This window comes from Bos indicus x Bos taurus, chromosome 15, assembly GCF_003369695.1.
Source record: "Bos indicus x Bos taurus breed Angus x Brahman F1 hybrid chromosome 15, Bos_hybrid_MaternalHap_v2.0, whole genome shotgun sequence".
Classification (NCBI taxonomy): Eukaryota; Metazoa; Chordata; class Mammalia; order Artiodactyla; family Bovidae; genus Bos; species Bos indicus x Bos taurus.
In genome coordinates, this window is record NC_040090.1 from 32,369,071 (window position 1) to 32,388,136 (window position 19,066).

The window sequence follows — 19,066 nt, forward strand, 5'->3', positions numbered from 1 at the left end:
TAGCTCATGGTTCTCTTGGGTGAGTCTGCTGGAAAGGGCTCCAAGTCTGGAGCCAGAACATCAGAGTTGCATCGTGGTCCTATCGCTCTTTCGTTGTGGAACCTTAGGGGAGATACTTTTCTGAACCTCATTTCTTTTTGATAAAATGAAAACAATAATGTCTACCTCACAGAACTGTTGTGAGATCACATGAAATATTTTGTAGATGGAAAATACTGTCAGTGATGAAAAGCCAAACACAACTGCTAGTTGGTTTTGGTGAGGGAGGTATCCAAGCAGGAGATGATGTGAACCTCAAGTAAGAAGAGAAATGAAGAAGTTTGTTTGATCCCAAATCCATTCTCTTATCTACCAGTATTATCTCCTTTTTTGTTGTTGTTGACATTTGGTATAGTCACTAGTTTCTGTTAAATGCTCCAAAATGGAAATAATATAGAGGAGTAGAGGGCCTAAATAGAATCCCCAAAGATGTGGAATTTCTTCCATTTTTCTCTCATTTCCTCTCAATGCTGGTGCCTCCTAGAGTTGTGTAAGGCAGAGGCTTTGGCCTCAGATTAGCTGATTTCAATAGCAAATGAATATACCACTCCTTTACAGGCCCAACAGGGCAAGCATGATCCCACCACAGACCCACTTCTGATTATAGTCACAGTGTTCCAAATGTGACCCAAATTGATATCTCTAACCTATATAAAGATTGCATCTTATAAACAGTTCATTTTAAAAATGTAATTTGAAACCTTTCATTAATTCTGTAAATGCCTATCAGGTGCAATGCACTTTACTCAGTTCCAGGAATTCGGTGGTGAGCACATGGTATGTGTTTTCATGGAGCTCACAGTAGTAGAAAAAAGAGAATGAAATATAGAAAGATATAACTAGAGACTATGAGAGCTATAAAGGAAAAGAATATGATGCTGTGCCTGACCTAATCCAGGTGGTTAGGGAGATTTTACATGGAGACGTGGCATTTGAGCAAAGATAGGAAGGATAAGTTGGGGCTTCCCAGGTGGCCCTAGTGGTAAAGAACGCGCCTGCTAACACAGGAGACTTAAGAGACTTGGCTTCGGTCCCTGGGTGGGGAAGATCCCCTGGAGGAGGGCATGGCAACTCACTGCAGTATTCTTGCCTGGGGAATCCGAGGACAGAGGAGCCTGCAGGCTCTAGTCCATAGGGTCCCACAGAGTTGGACGTGACTGAAGCAACTTAGCATACAATCATGCAAGAAGAGTAAGTTAGAATTAATCATGTGAACAGGAAGAGAAAGCTTTGGGTAGGAGGAAGAGAGTGCACAACACTAGACCACACACAGAAGTAACTTTTTACTAATGAACTTCAGTAACTTTTTACTAATAAACTTTCAACCTTTCTGCTGGGTACTGTGCTAAGCACTTTCTTCACACATACTATCTTGTAAATTCCCTATATCACCCTCTGAGAAAGTATTCTTACTCCCATTTTACAGATGGGGAAGCTTGCAGTTATTAAAGTCCTAGAGCCAGGATTTTTTTTTTTTTTAATTTGGCTCCAGCTTTTTTGGCCGTGCTGGGTATTTGTTGTTGCATGTGGGGGCTCTCTAGTTGCGGTGATCAAGGGTTACTCTTTGTTGCATGGGCTTCTCATTGTGGTGGCTTCTCTTGTTGCGGAGCACAGGCCCTAGAGCACGAGGATTTCAGTGGTTGTGGCTCACAGGCTCAGTAGTTGCGGCTCGAAGTTTCTAGAGCTTGGGCTCAGTAGTGGTGGTGCATGGGCTCAGTTATTCCATAGCACATGGAATCTTCTCTGACCAGGAATTGAACCAGTGTTCCCTGCATTGGCAGGTGGACTTTTTAATCTACTGTACCACCAGGGACGTCCCTAGAGCCAGAGTTGTAATTAGCCTGTCTAACTCCAGACTCCATGCTCTTAACCGTTATGCTATATTGCCTTCCTTCTGTTTCTCACCATTCTAGCCTGTACTTTATACAGCCGGGAACATAGGTCTGATCTGTGTTACTCCCCTTTACTTCTTCCCTTCAGAAACCTTGATTGTTTCCCATCACCTCCAGGATAACTTCTGAATTCCTTAGTGTGATGTCAGTACCTCATGGTTTAATGCTCCTTAGCCTCACCATCTGCTACACCTTCCTAAAACTGCACGCCATGGCTCAGATGTAATAAGCTCTGTCTTTGCACATGCTGTTCTCCCTGCTAGAATGCTTTTTTTTTTTTTTTTCTTTAACTTCTCTTTTGGTGAAACCGTACTCATCCTACTCGTACTTTAAGTACTCAGCTTCAATGCCACTTCCTCGGTAAAGCTTTCCTCATCATGCCTTCCTGAGTTAATCTGTCCCTCACAGGGCCTGTAAAACAGTAGCTCCTCCTGTGTTCCTCTTCTGAAGTCTTTCACCAAAGTGAGAATCCTAGAGGTCTTTACTGCTCCTCACCTTTCCCATACTCCTGTTTCCTAAGATCTTGGAGCCTATTCCACAGTGCCTTTTAAATATACCTTTTTAAAGTTCCTACTGCCCTTGCCTGAGAGCAGCAGTTTTACTTCTGCTTTATCTGCCTCTGGACTCAGTGTCCTGCCAGATCCATCCTTTCCACAGCACATAACATATATGCCATCCTCCTACTCAGAATCCTTCAGTGCCGCACACTGCTCCTTTAGTAAGTCACTCCTGGTCTCCACTGCGCTTTCCAGTATTCTCTCACCTTCTGTTCAGCACTACCCAAGGCCTTGTCCTTTGGGCTCATGTTTAGGTGAGTTATAGGTATGTCTCTTCACAGGATTCTGAGCCCATCTCATTCATCTGAACACAGTATTTCTAGGTTGGTTGTTTCATGTTTATAGTTGAATGTCTCTGATTAAATTTCATTAACTCTAACATATCTTAGGCATTTTGGGGACTTTGTATCGTGAATAGTTTTTTTCAAAAGGGGTTTGGTCCTAAAGGGAGATTTCAGTTTTTAGAAAAACTGCTTGTTGGGGATTCTGTACTTCTCAGTGACGCCAGATATATGGAATGTTATTTTGTCAAATGGTGTTTAGTGTCTTTAAAGATGGAGAAAATCATTCCAGCTCTGCCACTTCACAAGCTGTAGTAGAAACAGTTTGAACAGGGAATTCAAAAGTGCTTTGAATGAATAAAAAGCTGTGCTGATGGGAAAGGTATATAGGATGTAGCTTAGTTGGACTGGAGAGAGCCATGGATTTAGAAGATGAATTCTGGTTCTGCAGCCTTGGTGGTTGACCCTGAGGGCAGGTATTGCCTTCTTTTTTGAAGCCTAGGGTCCTAGTTATAAAAATGTTAATAAACATACTTGCCTTTTAGGGTTCTAAGTTTAGGGGGGTTAATTGAGACATGAGACGTAGCCTTCTTTAAATCTTTGAAATCTGTTAAAATGTTAGGGTTTTTCAATTGTTTAAATTTTTTATCATGACCATGTTAGACACTAGATCCATTTATTTTACTTATTAGTAACATATTGACAGGTTTGGTTCTTGAGTTATCTGGCACCCCACTGAGAAATCTAATCCCTATTAATATGTTTTTGTTCATTTCTGTCAGTGGTTAAAATCATCCTGGTGTGGTAGAAGAAGTGGATTTGAACCAGAAAGACAGAGGTTTCAGTGCTGAGTGAGAGGTGGAGATATGAAAGAGAGGAAGAGGAAGACAGAGAGAGGATGGGAGAGAAGAGAAAAGCGAGAGATGTCCTCTGAGTTTTATGGCTACTTAAAGCTGATTTGAAACAGACCAGATCCTGGGCAGTATCATGCTCTCCCAGCTCATGTTCTGAAATTACAAGTTGTCTTGAATTGGCAGTCCTTGCTCAGGCATAAGCAAATAAGCTTTTACAAATAAGCTGTAAAATTTCTCTTGGGCAGAAGATAGGAAATCTTCAGCAGAGCTGTCACATGTATTCCAGTGTTGATCTAACGGGGGACTAGAAGACCATTAAGGGCTCTTTCATCCTTGAGGTTCTGTGATTTGTTGGCCGGGTATAGAAAGCTGATTTTCTTTAGGGTGTTGAGATCAATGTAATCATAAATTGCACTTTCTCTGTGGCTTTTATTTATGAAACCTTGTAAATGCCAAGTATGGCTCCTATTACTTTTCATTGTACCCCATACAAAGTTGGAACTACCAGTTTTTGAGGACCTCCTCCTCTCATCAGGATTAATGAAACACCCTTGAGTGCCTCGCTTTGGGCATGGGACCCAGTAGGGTGACAGACAAAGTGCCTGTTTCTAGTGGACTTGCTATTTGGGGGAGAAGGAAGCCCTAACTGGTGAGGTTTTTGACCAGGTACTGAGGAAATTCATTTTATTACAAGATTCTTGTTGTTGAGAATGGTGTCCTGGAGAAAGAATCATGGGAAATTTTTGGAGATACCTTTAGATATGATCTGACCCTCACCTTTTCCTGAGGCCCAAGTTAGGGCAAGTGCCTTGCTTGAAAGCCACAAGTACAGTCTGTGGCTGATGCAGAATTTCCCTCCAGTCACTTCCAACACCAAACCTAGTGTGTTTTCTATTACTGGCAAGGCTGTCTCCAGGAGTTGCAAATCTTTACATTAAAACTGTTCCTTTTGTTTCTTTGACCTTTCTCATCATCAGTTCTGTGCTTGTGAGCAAACACTATGCTAGACATGTTGCCTGTAGGGACAGAGCCGTTTGCTCCTCTGTGACAAGGAAACAGGGTGAACAGGTTCTTAGGTGTTTTGCAGAAAGACCTCCTTGAGGGAGAAGTGAATAGAGCCTCTTGGATGTCATAATGAATCCTCTCTGGGTTTTGATATGCCCTCTGCTTTTCTCCCCAGGAAGCTCAGGCTTGCCAACACTGCCTCATTACTTAGCCCCTACCCTCTGGAGAGGGAGAATAAGGCCTGGTAAATAAGCTCCAGGTCAGGGTTCTGAAATATTGTCCTTCCCTCCAGCCAATGGTATTCCCTCCAGCCTTCTTTCTCCATGGCTTCTCACCCTTTAGATATGTCCAACATCTCTTCTAGGAGAAGACTTCTCTTCTGTGCTTGCTGATTCAGAAGAGTTTTGGCCCTTTAATGTTTATAAAGCTCTTGCATCTTCAGAAAAAAACTTTAGTGATTACTTAAAAATGCTTTATTTATTTGGCTGCGCCAGGGGTTAGCTGTGGCACACGGGATCCTCGATCTCTGCTGTGGCATGAAAACTCTTGGTTGCAGCATGGGGGCTCTAGTTCCCTGACAGGGATTGAGCCTGGGTCCCCTGCACTGGGAGTGTGGAGTCTTAGATACTGGACCACCAGGGAAGTCCCTTTAGCGGTTATCTTGGAAATTGGAACTGTTGAATGTTTTTGATTAAACAGTTGATTTTGGGGAGGAGGTACAGGTGCGAGGCTTCTTTGAGCCACTGAGGATGGGCTGCTGCCTTTTTTTTATTCAGTGATTTGAGAGCAGCAGAGAATGGTCTAGAGACCAGATAGACAACTCACTACTCAGGTGACCAAGTCACTTAATTTCTGAGTCTCAGATTTTGTCATCTTTAGAAATAAAACCTACCTTAAGACTTCCTGAGAATTAGATAAAAGGACCATGTAAGAGGATGGGATCTGGGCTCAAATTGGGTTCAGATTTTACCTCCAGCACTTATTCTTTGTGACCTTCAGCAAGTTATGTAGCCATTCTCAGTTTTCCATTTTGGTAAAATAGGGATAATCATAGTGTTTTGGGTCATTGTGTTACCGGGTTATTGTGAGGATTAAACACAGTAAAGCTAAGAAGTGTTTCGCATAGTGTCTGGCATATACCAAGTGCTCATTAAATGCTAGCTATTAATTACAACAGTGACAGCAACAACAGTAATGATAGTCTTTAGGTATTTATTATGCTGGGACATCAGGTGGCAGAGGAAGGACTTAGAAGGCATTGCATAGGGTAGTGGATCCATAAGCATTTCTCCTGCCAACATTCCTTGTGGGAGGGCCTGTAGGGACTGAGAGAGAGGCTCTCATTAGGCTTTAGCCTGTAGCTTTCTGTGGTGAAAGCTTCCCTCCCAGGCTGGTAGGCTGAGGTGTGAGGTTCAGAGGGACCTCAGAAGACAGTGCGAAGACCAGTCTGGCAGGGTGGAGGGTTTGGGTAAGGGCAGTGACTGTGGAAGGTAAGACCTGGGCCGGGTCCCACAGGACTGTGAATGCCAGGCAAATGGTTCGTATTAAGAACCACTCATTCCTGAACCATCTCAGGGAAAAGCTCCCTTCCTTTCTTCAGTTTAAACTTGTAAAAATGATAATACACTTTAAAAAATCATAATGTTTATATCTTAAACAAGAATAATAAATACCCATACACCATATACCACTCAATTCAGGAGATATAATATACCAGATGCCTTGAAAACACCTTGTGCGTTCTGCGCCCATCCCCAACGCCTCCAACCTCTACCTGAAGCCTTTCAGATTTTGTGTTAGGTGTCGTTTTCTTCCCCTCCTTCTCTTTCTTTTAAAAATGGTTTTACCACTCTTATCGCAATCTTTCGGGGACTGTGAGCAGGGGCTGTGGAATCCAGCAGTAGCCATGGCCGGCTGACTGCCTGGCTAGGCTGGGAGGAGGGGTGGGGAGGTTCTTCTGGCTGGCTGCCCTGGGAGGGGAGGGGAGGGCCGGGGAAGGGAGGGGAGTGGCGCTCTGTGGTGGGGGAGGGAGAGGCCAGGGAAACTGGCCCAGCTCCTTGGGCTGTCCTGAAGAGCAGGCCCAGAAGCTTGGCAGCTGCGGTGGAGAGGTTCCAGAGGAGAGTTCAGCGCCTCTGAGGCCGCACAGCTGGAAGCTGTTGTCTTGAGTTTAAAGCCAAGGGAGAGCGGGAGGAGGACTTCTTGTATTCTTTTGAGACTCAGTATCAATCCTTTCGTGTGCTGGGGCGCTTCAGAGCTGACACAGTGCCAGATGTGGCAATGGTGATTTTAGGAGGCCTGCCTCCTATTTTCACCTCAGACCTTTTCTGGAGTATTGATCATGCCAGTCATTAAATCATGTTTGCCTCTTTGCTTTTCTATAAAAGCTTTGGTTTTTGCTTTGCCTTTACTTTCCTGGTGCATATTTGAATACCAAGAGCAATTGCTAACCACAGACTGCAAGTGATACGATGGGAATAGGATACAGGGTCTGCCCAGGAGAAGAAGTGGGACCATGGAGGTCTCTGCAGCAATGGGCCTTGTTTTGACCCCTTCCAGAACACCCCCACTACTCAGCACAGTCCTTCTCTGGTGGCCAGAAGGTTGAATTTGGCCAGAAGGTTGAAAAGGCCAGAAGCCTTCCATCCAGATGTAGTTCCGTGGAACAGATTCAAGGAGCCCTAGGTACTATGGGGTATCATAGATGGTTATGCCCTTGAGGAATTTACATTCTAGATGTGAAAACAAGACTTCCCTGCATATATAGTCAAGGGAATACAAATGACAAACGCAGTATGTAGACACATTTTTCTGATCACCAGTGTAATACATGGTTATTAAAAATAAACTCAAACATAAAAAGAAACCCAGTGTAGAAAGTCCCCTACAATCTAACCCCATCACAAGATAACCAGTAATCGGGGTGTTGATAAAGTAAAATCCATAGAAGCATACTGATGGAAGGAAAGCAAGCATCCTGGCTGGGGACCTAGTCTCTTTCAGGGAGAAGCACCCCACTAGCTTCCCTGACAAATGGTGAGTGAACTTCTGCTTGGACATCTTGGTGAAAAGGGGCCAAAACCCGTAAGTAGGAATTGACCTTTAAGTACCACCCTGTGCCTTACTTGCTAGTCAAGTGTGCTGGGTTCCCTGGTAGCTGAGCTGGTAAAGAATCTGCCTGCAATGCAGGAGACCCCGGTTTGATTCCTGAGTCGAGAAGATCCCCTGGAGAAGGGATAGGCTACCCACTCCAGTATTCTTGGGCTTCCCTGGTGCCTCAGATGGTAAAGAATCCACAAAGCAGGAGACCTGGGTTTGATCCCTGGGTTGGGAACATCCCTTGGTGGAGGGCATGGCAACCCACTTCAGTATTCTTGCCTGGAGAATCCCCATGGATGGAGGAGCCTGGTGGGCTACAGTCCATGGGGTCGCAAAGAGTTGGACACAACTGAGTACGTATGCTCTCTAGAGTGTCCTCTAGCAGCACCTTTTGCATAGTTCAGTTCAGTTGCTCAGTCGTGTCCGACTCTTTGCGACCCCATGAATCGCAGCATGCCAGGCCTCCCTGTCCATCACCAACTCCTGGAGTTCACTCAAACTCATGTCCATCGAGTCGGTGATGCCATCCAGCCATCTCATCCTCTTGTCGTCCCCTTCTCCTCCTGCCCCCAATCCCTCCCAGCATCAGAGTCTTTTCCAATGAGTCAACTCTTTGCATGAGGTGGCCAAAGTACTGGAGTTTCAGCCTTAGCATCATTCCTTTCAAAGAACACCCAGGACTGATCTCCTTTAGAATGGACTGGTTGGATCTCCTTGCAGTCCAAGGGACTCTCAAGAGTCTTTTCCAACACCACAGTTCAAAAGCATCAATTCTTCGGTGCTCAGCTTTCTTCACAGTCCAACTCTCACATCCATACGTGACTACTGGAAAAACCATAGCCTTGACTAGACGGACCTTTGTTGGCAAAGTAGTAGTTGCTTAATAAATGGGTGTGGTGTAAGTGCAGGTAAGATGAGGGGCTTCCCAGTGACCCATGGGTTTTTCTCATGATTGGTGAGGGTCACTGTTTGGTGGGTGGAAACTCTGTGGTTTTGTTTTATGAGCATCAGACATCTTTTCTTTCCAGTTGCAAAGAGTCGGACACTACTGAGCGACTAAGCACAAGAAGTGTGTTGGGCATTTTATAGATGTTATTGAATCTTCATCACAATCTTACAAAATAAGTATCTATCCTTGTTTTACAAATAGGAGAATTGAGACAGTGTCCTGCGATTCACAAGGTGTGTGATCTGGGGCAAATTATTTTATCTCTGTGGCTCAGTTTACTCACTGTACAGGTGAGTGATAATAGTATCTACTCTTTGAGGGGAGTTTTTCAGATTAATGAGTTTAACACAATTAATGCACAGGAGACCAGCAGAACAGTGCTTGGCACATAGTATGCACACAGTAAGCATTAGCTGCTATTTATTGCACCTTGTTTTCTTTCTTGTTCTATTAATAATGTGATCCCTAGCATTTCTACACTTATTTTAATTCTGTATATGGCTTCTCTGTCCTCCCTCCCACCCCTCACACTTTGTTCTTTACAATTCCTCCCTCAGCTTTCAGTCATTCCCTTCCCTTCATCCTGTTCCCACTGTGTCTGTCATTGCCCTTTCCACTCTCTTACCTTCAACCTCCCCACCCATTGCCTGTCTCCTGTCTGTTATGGCAGCCTTCTGACCTGCTTCCCTGCTGCTAGTCTCATTCATTTATATACCAGAATAATTTCTCAAAGTATACTTCTCATCACACCACATCTCTGTGCTAGAAACAAACGATAAAATAAATATCTAAATCTTTGTTCCATTTCTTGAAGTTCAGAATTTTCCAAATCTTACCCCAGTTCTCCCTTCAAGTTTGTTCCTCCACTATGTCCACATCTTTCTGCTTTCCTTCTTCCTTACTTCTCTCTCCATTTCTATGTGGGCAAGTTCTACCTATGTGTTTTAAGAGCCAGATTAAAATATCACTTAGTTTTTATAGTCCTTCCCTACTCTCGACTAGTTAGAATTTTTGTGTCTTTTTTTGTGAAAATTAGCACATGCTGTCTTGAAATATAATTTCAAGTCACACTGCTTATCTCCTGTGGAATTATAACCTACCTTAGTACAGATGCTTGGTGTAATTCTTCTTTGTGTGCTCTCTGGGCTTCCCTAGTGGCTCGGAGGGTAAAAAATCTGCGTGCAATGCAGGAGACTCAGGTTTGATCCCTGGGTTGAGAAGATCCTGTGGAGAAGAGAATGGCAACCCACTCCAGTATTCTTGCCTGGAAAATCCCATGGACAGAGAAGCCTGGCGGGCTACACAGTCCATGGGGTGGCAAAGAGTGGGACACGACTATGCTCTCTCGAGTGTCCTCTAGCAGTACCTTTTGCATAGTAGGTGCTTAATAAATGTTTGTGGTGTAAGTGCTGATAAGATGAGGGGCTTCCTGATGGCCGGTGGGTTTCTCTTGTGATCGGTGAGGGTCATTGTTTGGGGGGTGGAAACACTGTGGTTTTGTTTTATGAGCGTCAGACATCTTTTCTTTTCGGCCCTGGCGGGGAGGCGGGAGCAGACTCTGCCGACGGGTCCCAGTGCCTGTGTCTGCTGAGGGGCTCCTGCCTGCCGCCCGAGGTCCCGAGACTCGGCCCCTCAGCCCCTCCCCACCAGTGCTCGGCGGAACAGGGGATTAGGTTCTGGCAGCACAGCTGGGGTTTTGGCGGCCATTCCGCAGCCGACAATAGCGCGCAGTCACCCGGACAGGACAGCGCAGGCCCGCGCTCCAGGGCCGCCGTGGGCCCGGGCACCTGGTTTGGGTGGCCGAGGGGGAGGAGCGGGCGCGGCGCAGCAGCCCGGCCTAGCCACGCAGAAGGTACGGGCTGGAGAGGTTCCCTCGGGGAACGGGGCGGCCATGTCCCGGGGCAGGCGGCACCCGCGGACGGAGGCCGGCGCTTTGTGTGCGAGCGAGCGGCGTGTGTGCTTAGAGACGCGACCCGCCCCGGGGCCGGCAGGAAGCCGCCCCTTGTTTGCGAGGGCCTGCGTCCCGTGCGCTCTCTAAAGCCTCTGTTCCCGGGTCTTCCTCCCTGCCCTGCTCTCCTCCAGGCAGGGCTGATCTAACCCGCGGGGCAGCCCGCGGCCTACTCTGCAGCGGCTGGCCAGAGATGGACGGGCTGTCACTGCCGTCTTAAGAGCGCGAAGGGGGAGTGTCCGGGGCTATCAGGTTTGTCAGGCAGGCCTCTGTGAGATGCGTTTCGTTGTGTTTATGCCACAGTTTGCTTTGGCGCTCGCCACTGTCGCAGTTCAGTATTTTTGTCTGCCGGCTCCTCCCCCCGCCGCCCCCACCCCGCGCGTCCTGGGCTCTTGTTTGCGGCCGGCTTCGGCAGCTCCCGCTCGGGCGCGCCGGGGACCCCTCCTCCCGGCCCCCGACTGCCGCCCCTCCCCCCTCGCGGAGAGTGCCCTGCTCCCCGCTCGCGGAAGCTCGCTGCGCCTTTAAAGAAAGCAGACTCCTGGCTGTGACGCACTTCTGGCTGTCAGCCAGGAAGATCGCTCCTGCCAGGCTGACTGAGAAGAAAACCAACAACTTTTCTTTTGTGTGTGGGGGGTTACTTTCCACTAGACCCCCCCTCCCCACTTCCTCCTCTCCTTTCAAGATTTAAATGCTAATGGTGGATTAAAACCTCTAGATCCGTGTGGCTTTGGGAGTCTGGTAAGGCCCCCCTCCCCTTCCCCCCCCTGCACTGAGACTTTTTCTCCCTCACTGTTTCTCTGGGGTTTTGTTCAAACATGGAGGAGGGGGTGCGGTGGACTCTCCCCCCTCACCTCCCTTTCCTGCGCCATCCTTGAAGGGGAGGGAGAGGAGAGGGAGAGCAAATAAACACTCAGGCGCTGGGAGCAGAGCTTGCCAACATCCGGGAGTTGGCGCCTTTTAGAGCAAAGGGTCGCTTTCTTTCCCCCTCGCGTAGATGTCAGCGTGTTTTTGTTCGGAGGGAGAAAGCGTGTGCGCCTGCACGTTGAGCTGTAGACAGCTCGGGAGAGCGTCTATTCCCGAATGAGGCCTGGGTGTGTACACAACGGTGGGGAGTGAAAAGGTTCATTTTGTCCGCTGGTAGAGACCAGGGGGTGTTGATATAGCAGTGGGGGCAGGTGCTGATAAGCTGCTGGAGTCGGGGTGTGTGTGTAGTGTCGGGCTGTAGGCCCCAGATCTGGTTCTTGATTGCAGCCCTTGTGCCCACATCTTTCTGATGTGGACCCTACAGAGCATAGGGGGAAGGGCAGATACTAGTAAGCCACTTTGAAGAAACCAGGGAAACCTTGGTTTCCCTTGCAGTCCTTCGCGTGTTCCTCACCGGGACACTGGGCCAAATTCTAGGCTACACAGAGGGGCTGGTCTTCGTGCAGAGGGGGAGGCCTGAGTCCAGAGTGAGCCCCTTCGAGGGCTTGGGAGTACAGCCAGCACCACTGGTTTGCCCTGACCTCAGGAGTGCAGAGAAACTCTTTGGAGTTGGACAGGACCTCCTGCTCAGAACTCCTCAGGGGTTGAAGAGGACTGTGTTTTCCCCTCATTGGCTTCTCTTAGAGCTGCTGGTTCTTGGGCTTTTTACCTCCTCCTAGCCAGGGCTGCACCAGCAGGATATTTCCTATCCTGTTCTTTATGACCTGTGAGCCAGTGGTGACATGAATTGGCCTTTGCTGGGTCACTCTGGAGTAACCCAGCAGATTAGGTCTGGGTGCTTGCCTGAGTGTGCCTCCTCTCCTGTTAGAGGAAAGGAGCACCCTCAAGATTAGGGTGTTCACTCTGGATGTGGGGATATCCTTTTAGAAAGACGTATGGAGGTCACAAGCAGGCAGGCTGTCTAGGTAAGTAGTGGTAAATCTTGCATGGGCACAGAGTTGGGACAGCCATTTCTCTCGTGAGTTGTGGGCCTTCGGAACCCATGGTAGAAAAGCAGTGGGTCACACAGCTGGAACCTTTGAGGTGAGGGTTTGTGTGGGCTTTGGGTCCCAAAAGTCTGGGAATGGGAGTTAGCACCTAAAAGAATGAAGATTCAGCAGAGGCAAGGGCCCCTGTTCTGAGTACAGTTCTGCAGCTTTCTGAGACCACAGGGCACTTTGGTGTTATCATGGTGTTCATGAGGGCAGTCAGTGGCTAAGAAGTGGTCTCAGAAGGAGCTGGCACCCAATTTTGGGGGCGGGGTGAGGAGAGTAGTGCTGCCACAACTCAAAACTCTGGCCTTTGGCCTGTATTTGGTCAGTGCTTAAAACTGAAGCTTTTCCAGAACAGACCCCAGAGCTCAGCAACCTGACCCTCCAGTCCTGGTCCTTCCATCTGAGCAGGTGGTTTGCATTAGCTTCAGCCCTGGTAGGAAACCAGGACTAGGTTTTAACTCTTTAAGACCCAGAGAGGGTACAGGCCAGGTCCCTGCATGTCTCTTGAGTGTCAAGGTTTTGTCCTGATTTATCTTCTCTGGAGACAGAGGGGTTACCTTAAATGTGGGGATTGATCCTGACATGAGGAAGTTACATTATGTGAGTTGTGAAAATGTCAAGAGGATACAAGACCTTTGGTTTATAAGGCAGCTGCTTTTGTGTCTTGGTTCCTTTTTGAGCCCAGGGCAAAGAGAGAGTGCCTTCTCTGCTGAGGGCGCTTCTTTTCAAAGAAAAAGATAGGTTGGAATTCTGAAGGTGTCCACAGAGGGCCTGCATCTCAAGATTTTTGTTTGTTTGTTGATTGAGGGTTTGGGGGGTGGGTTGGGGGTGAGTTGCCTGATTGAATTGGGGGTGAATCTTAGCAGACCTTTCTGTGAAATGGTTCCAGGCTGCAATCGTGGGGATCTGTTTTTCCATCACCATCACCCAGTCTTCTGGGTGGGGCCTGCCTCAGATTTCAGGGGGAGGGTGTGGAGGATGGTGCTCTGGCTGGGAGCCCTAGGGTTCCAAGCCAAGGTCTGCTTAAAGTTGTAGTCCCATTGCCGAGGTCTAGCTGTGCCACTGGCTTCAGTCATTCATTACCCACGGTGAGTGAATGAGCTGCTGTCAAGGCTCTCACCCCAGGGTCCTGTCTCTGAGAAAGTGCCCCTCTGTGGGATTTGACCTGGTAAGGTCTTTCCTTATGTTGAATATTGAATTCTGCCTGTTCGTGTGCCTGGGGAGCACAGAAGAAGGCATTTGGCCTTGACACCAGTATTAGACAGGCTCCCCTGGGAGGACGTAAGGGTTGTGTGTTTTGCCTCTGAGATGAAGGGAAGAGGTGGGTCAGGTCATTTTTAGCAACACAGCTGTGGAATCTCTCAGAGGCGGCAAGATCCACCTCCGGTTGCAAATGCAATTTCTGACTGCTGTTTTGGGCCTCATCAAAAGGACAGTGAGTCTGGAGAGGCAGCAGTGGGGTTGACGGGGAGGTGATCAGGGCCTCATTGCCCTTGTTCCTGAATAGCTCTGAACTTTTATTTTTTTTGCACTTGGACATTGCTGCCTTTACTCCAAGGGCCAAGCGTGGTCCTTGTGATAACTGACCAACCACAGAAAAGACTTTGTGCAGTTCAGTAGTTGAGGCCATCTGCCTTCATCCTGTTGAGGGAGCAAGACAGTCAGTGCCCATAGATGGGCCACACTGGGTGAACATCAAAAACCGAGGAATACATAAGCCCCTTAGCTTCTCTGCCCTCCTGAGAACTCTTTGTTAACCACTACACTTGCTTTTGCCAAAACCTGGGTGAATTGGCTCATTTCCAAAACTGTGATGTTTGTATGGCAGGTGGACTCACATTGGGTTTTGCAGGGTCAGGAAGCAATTAATTACAATTAGCATTTAGTTATATTTGGCATTTAATTATTCTATTATTTAGTGCGCTTCTATGTTTAATTTTACTTCCTCTGTAAGCCCCTCAAAGCAGGGACCATGTCTTTGTCTCCCATTTCCCATGTAGCTTCCAGCACAGGATGAGCATATGTAAGGACTAAGAAAATAACCTTTTTGGTTGGTTTTATTAAGCAGAGTACACTTGCAGAGGAAGGCCTAAGAGATGATGGGTAGTGGATTATCAGATTTATGTATCTCTTTCCGCTATTAGACAGTGAGCTCCTTATGGACAAGCATGGCGTCTTATCCCCAGCACCTTGTATTCAGATAGTACTCAGCATGTGTTGGTCCCACAGAACCCACAGCCTGGAGATGCTGATATATGGGGAAAGTTATAGATGATGTGGCTCTTGCCACTCTTGTTCCTCCTTCTACTAGAGTACTGACAGACTTGGCACCCATGGCAGTAAGAGGTGGGGGTGGGGCTGATTACTCTCATGAAGATTTGTGGGAATTATGCGAGCTGCTAAGAGATGTTGGGGAATATGTAGTCACCGGGTGTGTGGTCTCTTGAGCAGGTTGGCAGACAGATGGAAGATTCCCACTGGAAAGGAAAATTGGGAGTAAAAATACCAGAACAAGTACCTAATCTTTCATTAACTGTCCCCTGGGATCTCTACCAGCATTGGATTTGGCTTCATCCAGTCTCCCATGGCACCCTGCTCCAGTACTCTTGCCTGGAAAATCCCACGGATGGAGAAGCCTGGTGGGCTGCCGTCCATGGGGTCGGGAAGAGTCGGACATGACTGAGTGACTTCCCTTTCACTTTTCACTTTCATGCGTTGGAGAAGGAAATGGAAACCCACTCCAGTGTGTTTGCCTGGAGAATCCCAGGGACGGGGGAGCCTGGTGGGCTGCCGTCTATGGGGTCACATAGAGTCGGACACGACTGAAGTGACTTAGCAGCAGCAGCAGCAGTCTCCCATTGGAGCCATGTCTTTGATATTGGTGTGGGGGATACAGAAATCCAGAATTTGATGGTTTTCCCCAAAGACTTGGTTATTGTTAATTAGGCAGACTTCGGGTACCTACAGAAAGAGCCAGAAATCAATCTTTTTGCTTAAGGACTGTGATCATTTATTGAATACCTACTGTGTGCCAGGCACTATGCTATTTGCTTTATCTGTTTTATCTTGAAGCATCACAGTAAAGAACCTGGAGAGGTTTTTGCAGATCCTTTTTTGCAGGTGAGGAAACTGAGACTAAAAGAAGTTAATGCTACTTGTCCAAGGTCACAAGAGCTTGGTCACATGGACTCAGCATTCAGACCTAGATGTGTCTGAAAAACGATGTTTGTTCCACGTTTTAAGGGCACCATGTCCCAAAGAGTAGGGCTGAAGTCCAGCTTTGAGTGTTGTATTTTCTAAGGGACAGAAAGATTGTGTGTAGAGCTTGTGGACGTTAAATGCAGAGTTCTTTATTGTCAGCTGTGACACTGTATGTTATATAGAATAATTTTGATGTATGCTCTGAGCTCTCTAAAAACTGCAGTGATGTCTTGGTAGATTAAGTGCTGAGTAACTTATCGAAGCTGGTAAATGAAGCCATTTCCCCTTTCTTCCTTCATCGTGGATATCTGATGTAATTAACCACCCTGACTCTTCTCTTGGGTTCCAGGTGCGTCGGGGTGACTGTCTGGTTTCACCAAGATGACGCTCCATGCCACCCGGGCGGCTGCACTCCTCACTTGGGTGAGTGGTCTTCCTCTGCTTTTGTGAGCCACACTTCTCCAGGAAGCTTGGGAGAGGTGAGAGAGGAGTTCTCTAGGAGTCAGAGCTATGTAGAGTCTTCTCCTCTCCAGATAAAGAAAACACAGTTTTCTTTTGCCTTTCCCTGTAGCTTTTTTTAAATTGGGGTATAATTGATTTACAATGTTGTGTTACTTTCAGGCGTACAGCAAAGTGAATCTGTTACACATATATCCACTCTTTTTAAGATTTTTTCCCCCATATAGTCCATTACAGAATATTGAGTAGAGCTCCCTGTGTTGTACAGTAGGTCCTTATTAATCATCTATTTTAAGTGTAGCAGTGTGTATTCGTCAGTCCTAATCTTCGAGTTTATTCCTTACCCCCTTGTAACCATAAGTTTATTTTCTATCTCTGTAGCTCTATTTTGGTTTTGTAGATAAGTTCATTTGTGGCCTCTTTTTAGGTTCCACATATAAATGGTATCATGTGGTACCTGTCTTTCACTGCCTGACTTAACTTCATTTAGTATGAGAACCTCTAGGTTCATCCTTGTTGCTGCGGATGGCATTATTTTGTTCTTTTTATGGCTGAGTTCCCCTCAGTTTTTAAAAATTTATTTATTTATCTGTTGGCTGTGCTGGGCCTTCATTGCTTCAAGGGCTTTTTCTCTAGTTGCGACGAGAGGCGGCTACTCTGCAGTTGTGGTGCGTGGGCTTCTCATTGTGGTGGCTTCTCTTGTTGCAGTGTGTGGGCTCAGTAGTTGTGGCGCATGGGCTTAGTTACTCCGAGACATGTGGGATCTTCTGGGACCGGGTATCAAACCCATGTCTCCTGCATTGGCAGGTGGATTCTTTACCACTGAGCCACTAGGGAAGCCCTCCCCTTGGTATTTAACTTTGATTATTTCTGATGACGTTGCTGCTGACAAGTGATCCATGCCTTCACTTGTATAGCTTAGAAAAGGCCTCTCTGAGGTATATATTCCCTTTCAGTGAAGGGAAGGGTGGCTGCAGAACAGCCCGGGAACCCATGTCTGCCCCCTCCATGTGCATGTTTCTTTCTTTTTTTTTTTTTTCTTTCACGTTTCTGTAAAAGGATTGATGCTGGATTTCGTTGACGTGTAGGGACTTTGGTCTTGAAAGGCCTTTAATCTCAGGGCAAGGTTCTCCTTGCTTTCTTTACTGTGTTTCTGTCAGCTTCCATTGTCCTCCTAGTGCCTTGGTTACTTCACCAAAATTCTTTTGCTAGGTCTTTTCATATACTTCTGCCTAAGACAATGGCAAATGACAAAATAACGCTGAGCATTGGGAGCTTAAAGCTACAGAGAAACAGAAGCCGCACACAGTGTAATGATGACATGCGAGGATCTTAGAGGCAGACAGCCCAGCTTGGTTAGAATCGTTGCTCTGGCTTATCTGTGTGACCCAGGACAAGTTACTTAGCCTCTCAGCACCTCATTTTAAAAATGGAAATAATAATAATACCTCATGGAGTTATTATGAGAATATGAGATATGTCTGTAAAAAACACTTAAATATTAAAATATTGCCTGGGGAAATGCCCTGGCAGTCCAGTGGTTAAGACTCCATGCTTCTACTGCAGGGGCATGGATTTGATCTGTGGTTGGGGAACTAAGGTCCTGCATGCTGCACAGAGTGACCAATAAATAAATAAGTAAATAACACGTCACACAGAGTGACCAATAAATAAATAAATATGCTCCACAGAGTGGCTGATAAATAAATAAATAAAATGAGTAAGTACATACAGTACTGCCTGGGCATGCTATTTGGTAGAGGGTATTTTAGTAGTCACCCTAACTACTGATCAGAAAGACTAATTAAAGAGCCACCTTTAAGAAAAAATTACAGAATTAGGAAATGAATGTTTAATTTCCAAGTAAGGTGGATTTACTAAAACTGTCTTTATAATCACTGTCGATACTGTAGTCAGGAAATAATGTGTTTAGTGTCCAAAACGTGTGTTCTTAATCTTCAGCTTCTGAAATAGATGCAAATTTTAGTTGTATAGTTTAAGATGGGTGTTTTATATTTATATTTTTTATTTACATTTCAGTGTTTTATGTGTGTATTAGAAGCATTATCTCTTTCTTCTCTTGCCCAGGAAAAGACTGGATGAGTAGTGTCTGTGTGCCTAGTTCAGTTGATTAAGTGATCTTTAGGGGTCCTTCAGCTGCATTGTTTTAAGTTTATCAGTTTATTTATATCGGTTTTAGGCTTGGTTTTATAGTGACTACTACAGTTTACCGAGAAGACACAAAAAAGACTGGTTTTATTTAACAGCAGATACTTGTATGCTTTTTTTGAAAAATCAGAATGAACGTACATTAATATATTAAAATATAGTTAGATACAATTTTTCAATTGAAATACGTTAGGCAGCTAAAGTGGATTTTATAACACTGTAGCAACATGGAATGGTGCTTGTTAGTGAGAGGAGTGGCATCCACACAGACGCATGCGTGTGACAGTCACATTGGTGGTTTCTTTTTTAATGACCTAGGAAAAAGGAGAAAGAAATCAAAATGCTAGAAGTACAGGTATTAAAATACTAGAGTGAGTGGAATTTTTTGTTTTCCAAGTTTTCAGTAATTTATTTTCTAATGTAAAGATAAACCTGTATTTTATTTAAATTGAAGTACGGCTTGAAATTATTCTGTACCCAGCAATTATAGTGAATAAATTGTTGTAGGGCATATAAGGAACTTTAAGATTCAGCAACCGTAAATGACCCTGGTAGCCTCACAGGAAGTTCCTGGGTTCTTCAGTGAGCTTGGCCCTCTCTCACATTTTGTATCCTGACTAGAGATGAAGGAGCTTGTCTGCTTCCTCAGCTTTTAAAT

General features: G+C 46.1%; 1 protein-coding gene and 1 long non-coding RNA gene across 7 annotated transcripts in view; one reads left to right on the forward strand and one right to left on the reverse strand.

The window, feature by feature from the left end:
- NUMA1 (nuclear mitotic apparatus protein 1) overlaps positions 1–19,066 on the forward strand; it is a 72,480-nt gene that overhangs the window by 25,011 nt on the left and 28,403 nt on the right. Inside the window, exons 1-2 of one of the 6 annotated variants that reach the window (XM_027563011.1) lie at positions 10,219–10,525; positions 16,130–16,203. In XM_027563011.1, the coding sequence (XP_027418812.1) occupies positions 16,162–16,203 (42 nt within the window). In that variant the 5' untranslated portion in view covers positions 10,219–10,525; positions 16,130–16,161. Of the gene's footprint in view, positions 1–10,218; positions 10,526–10,700; positions 10,874–11,137; positions 11,360–11,604; positions 11,713–16,129; positions 16,204–19,066 lie in introns of those variants that run through there. The other 5 variants (XM_027563012.1, XM_027563014.1, XM_027563009.1 and 2 more) reach the window with 5 other exon arrangements.
- LOC113905551 lies at positions 5,249–10,128 on the reverse strand. The gene is made up of 3 exons (XR_003514685.1): positions 10,040–10,128; positions 9,774–9,897; positions 5,249–5,953 (listed from the first exon to the last, which is right to left on the reverse strand). It is a non-coding gene; the product is annotated as an uncharacterized LOC113905551 (long non-coding RNA).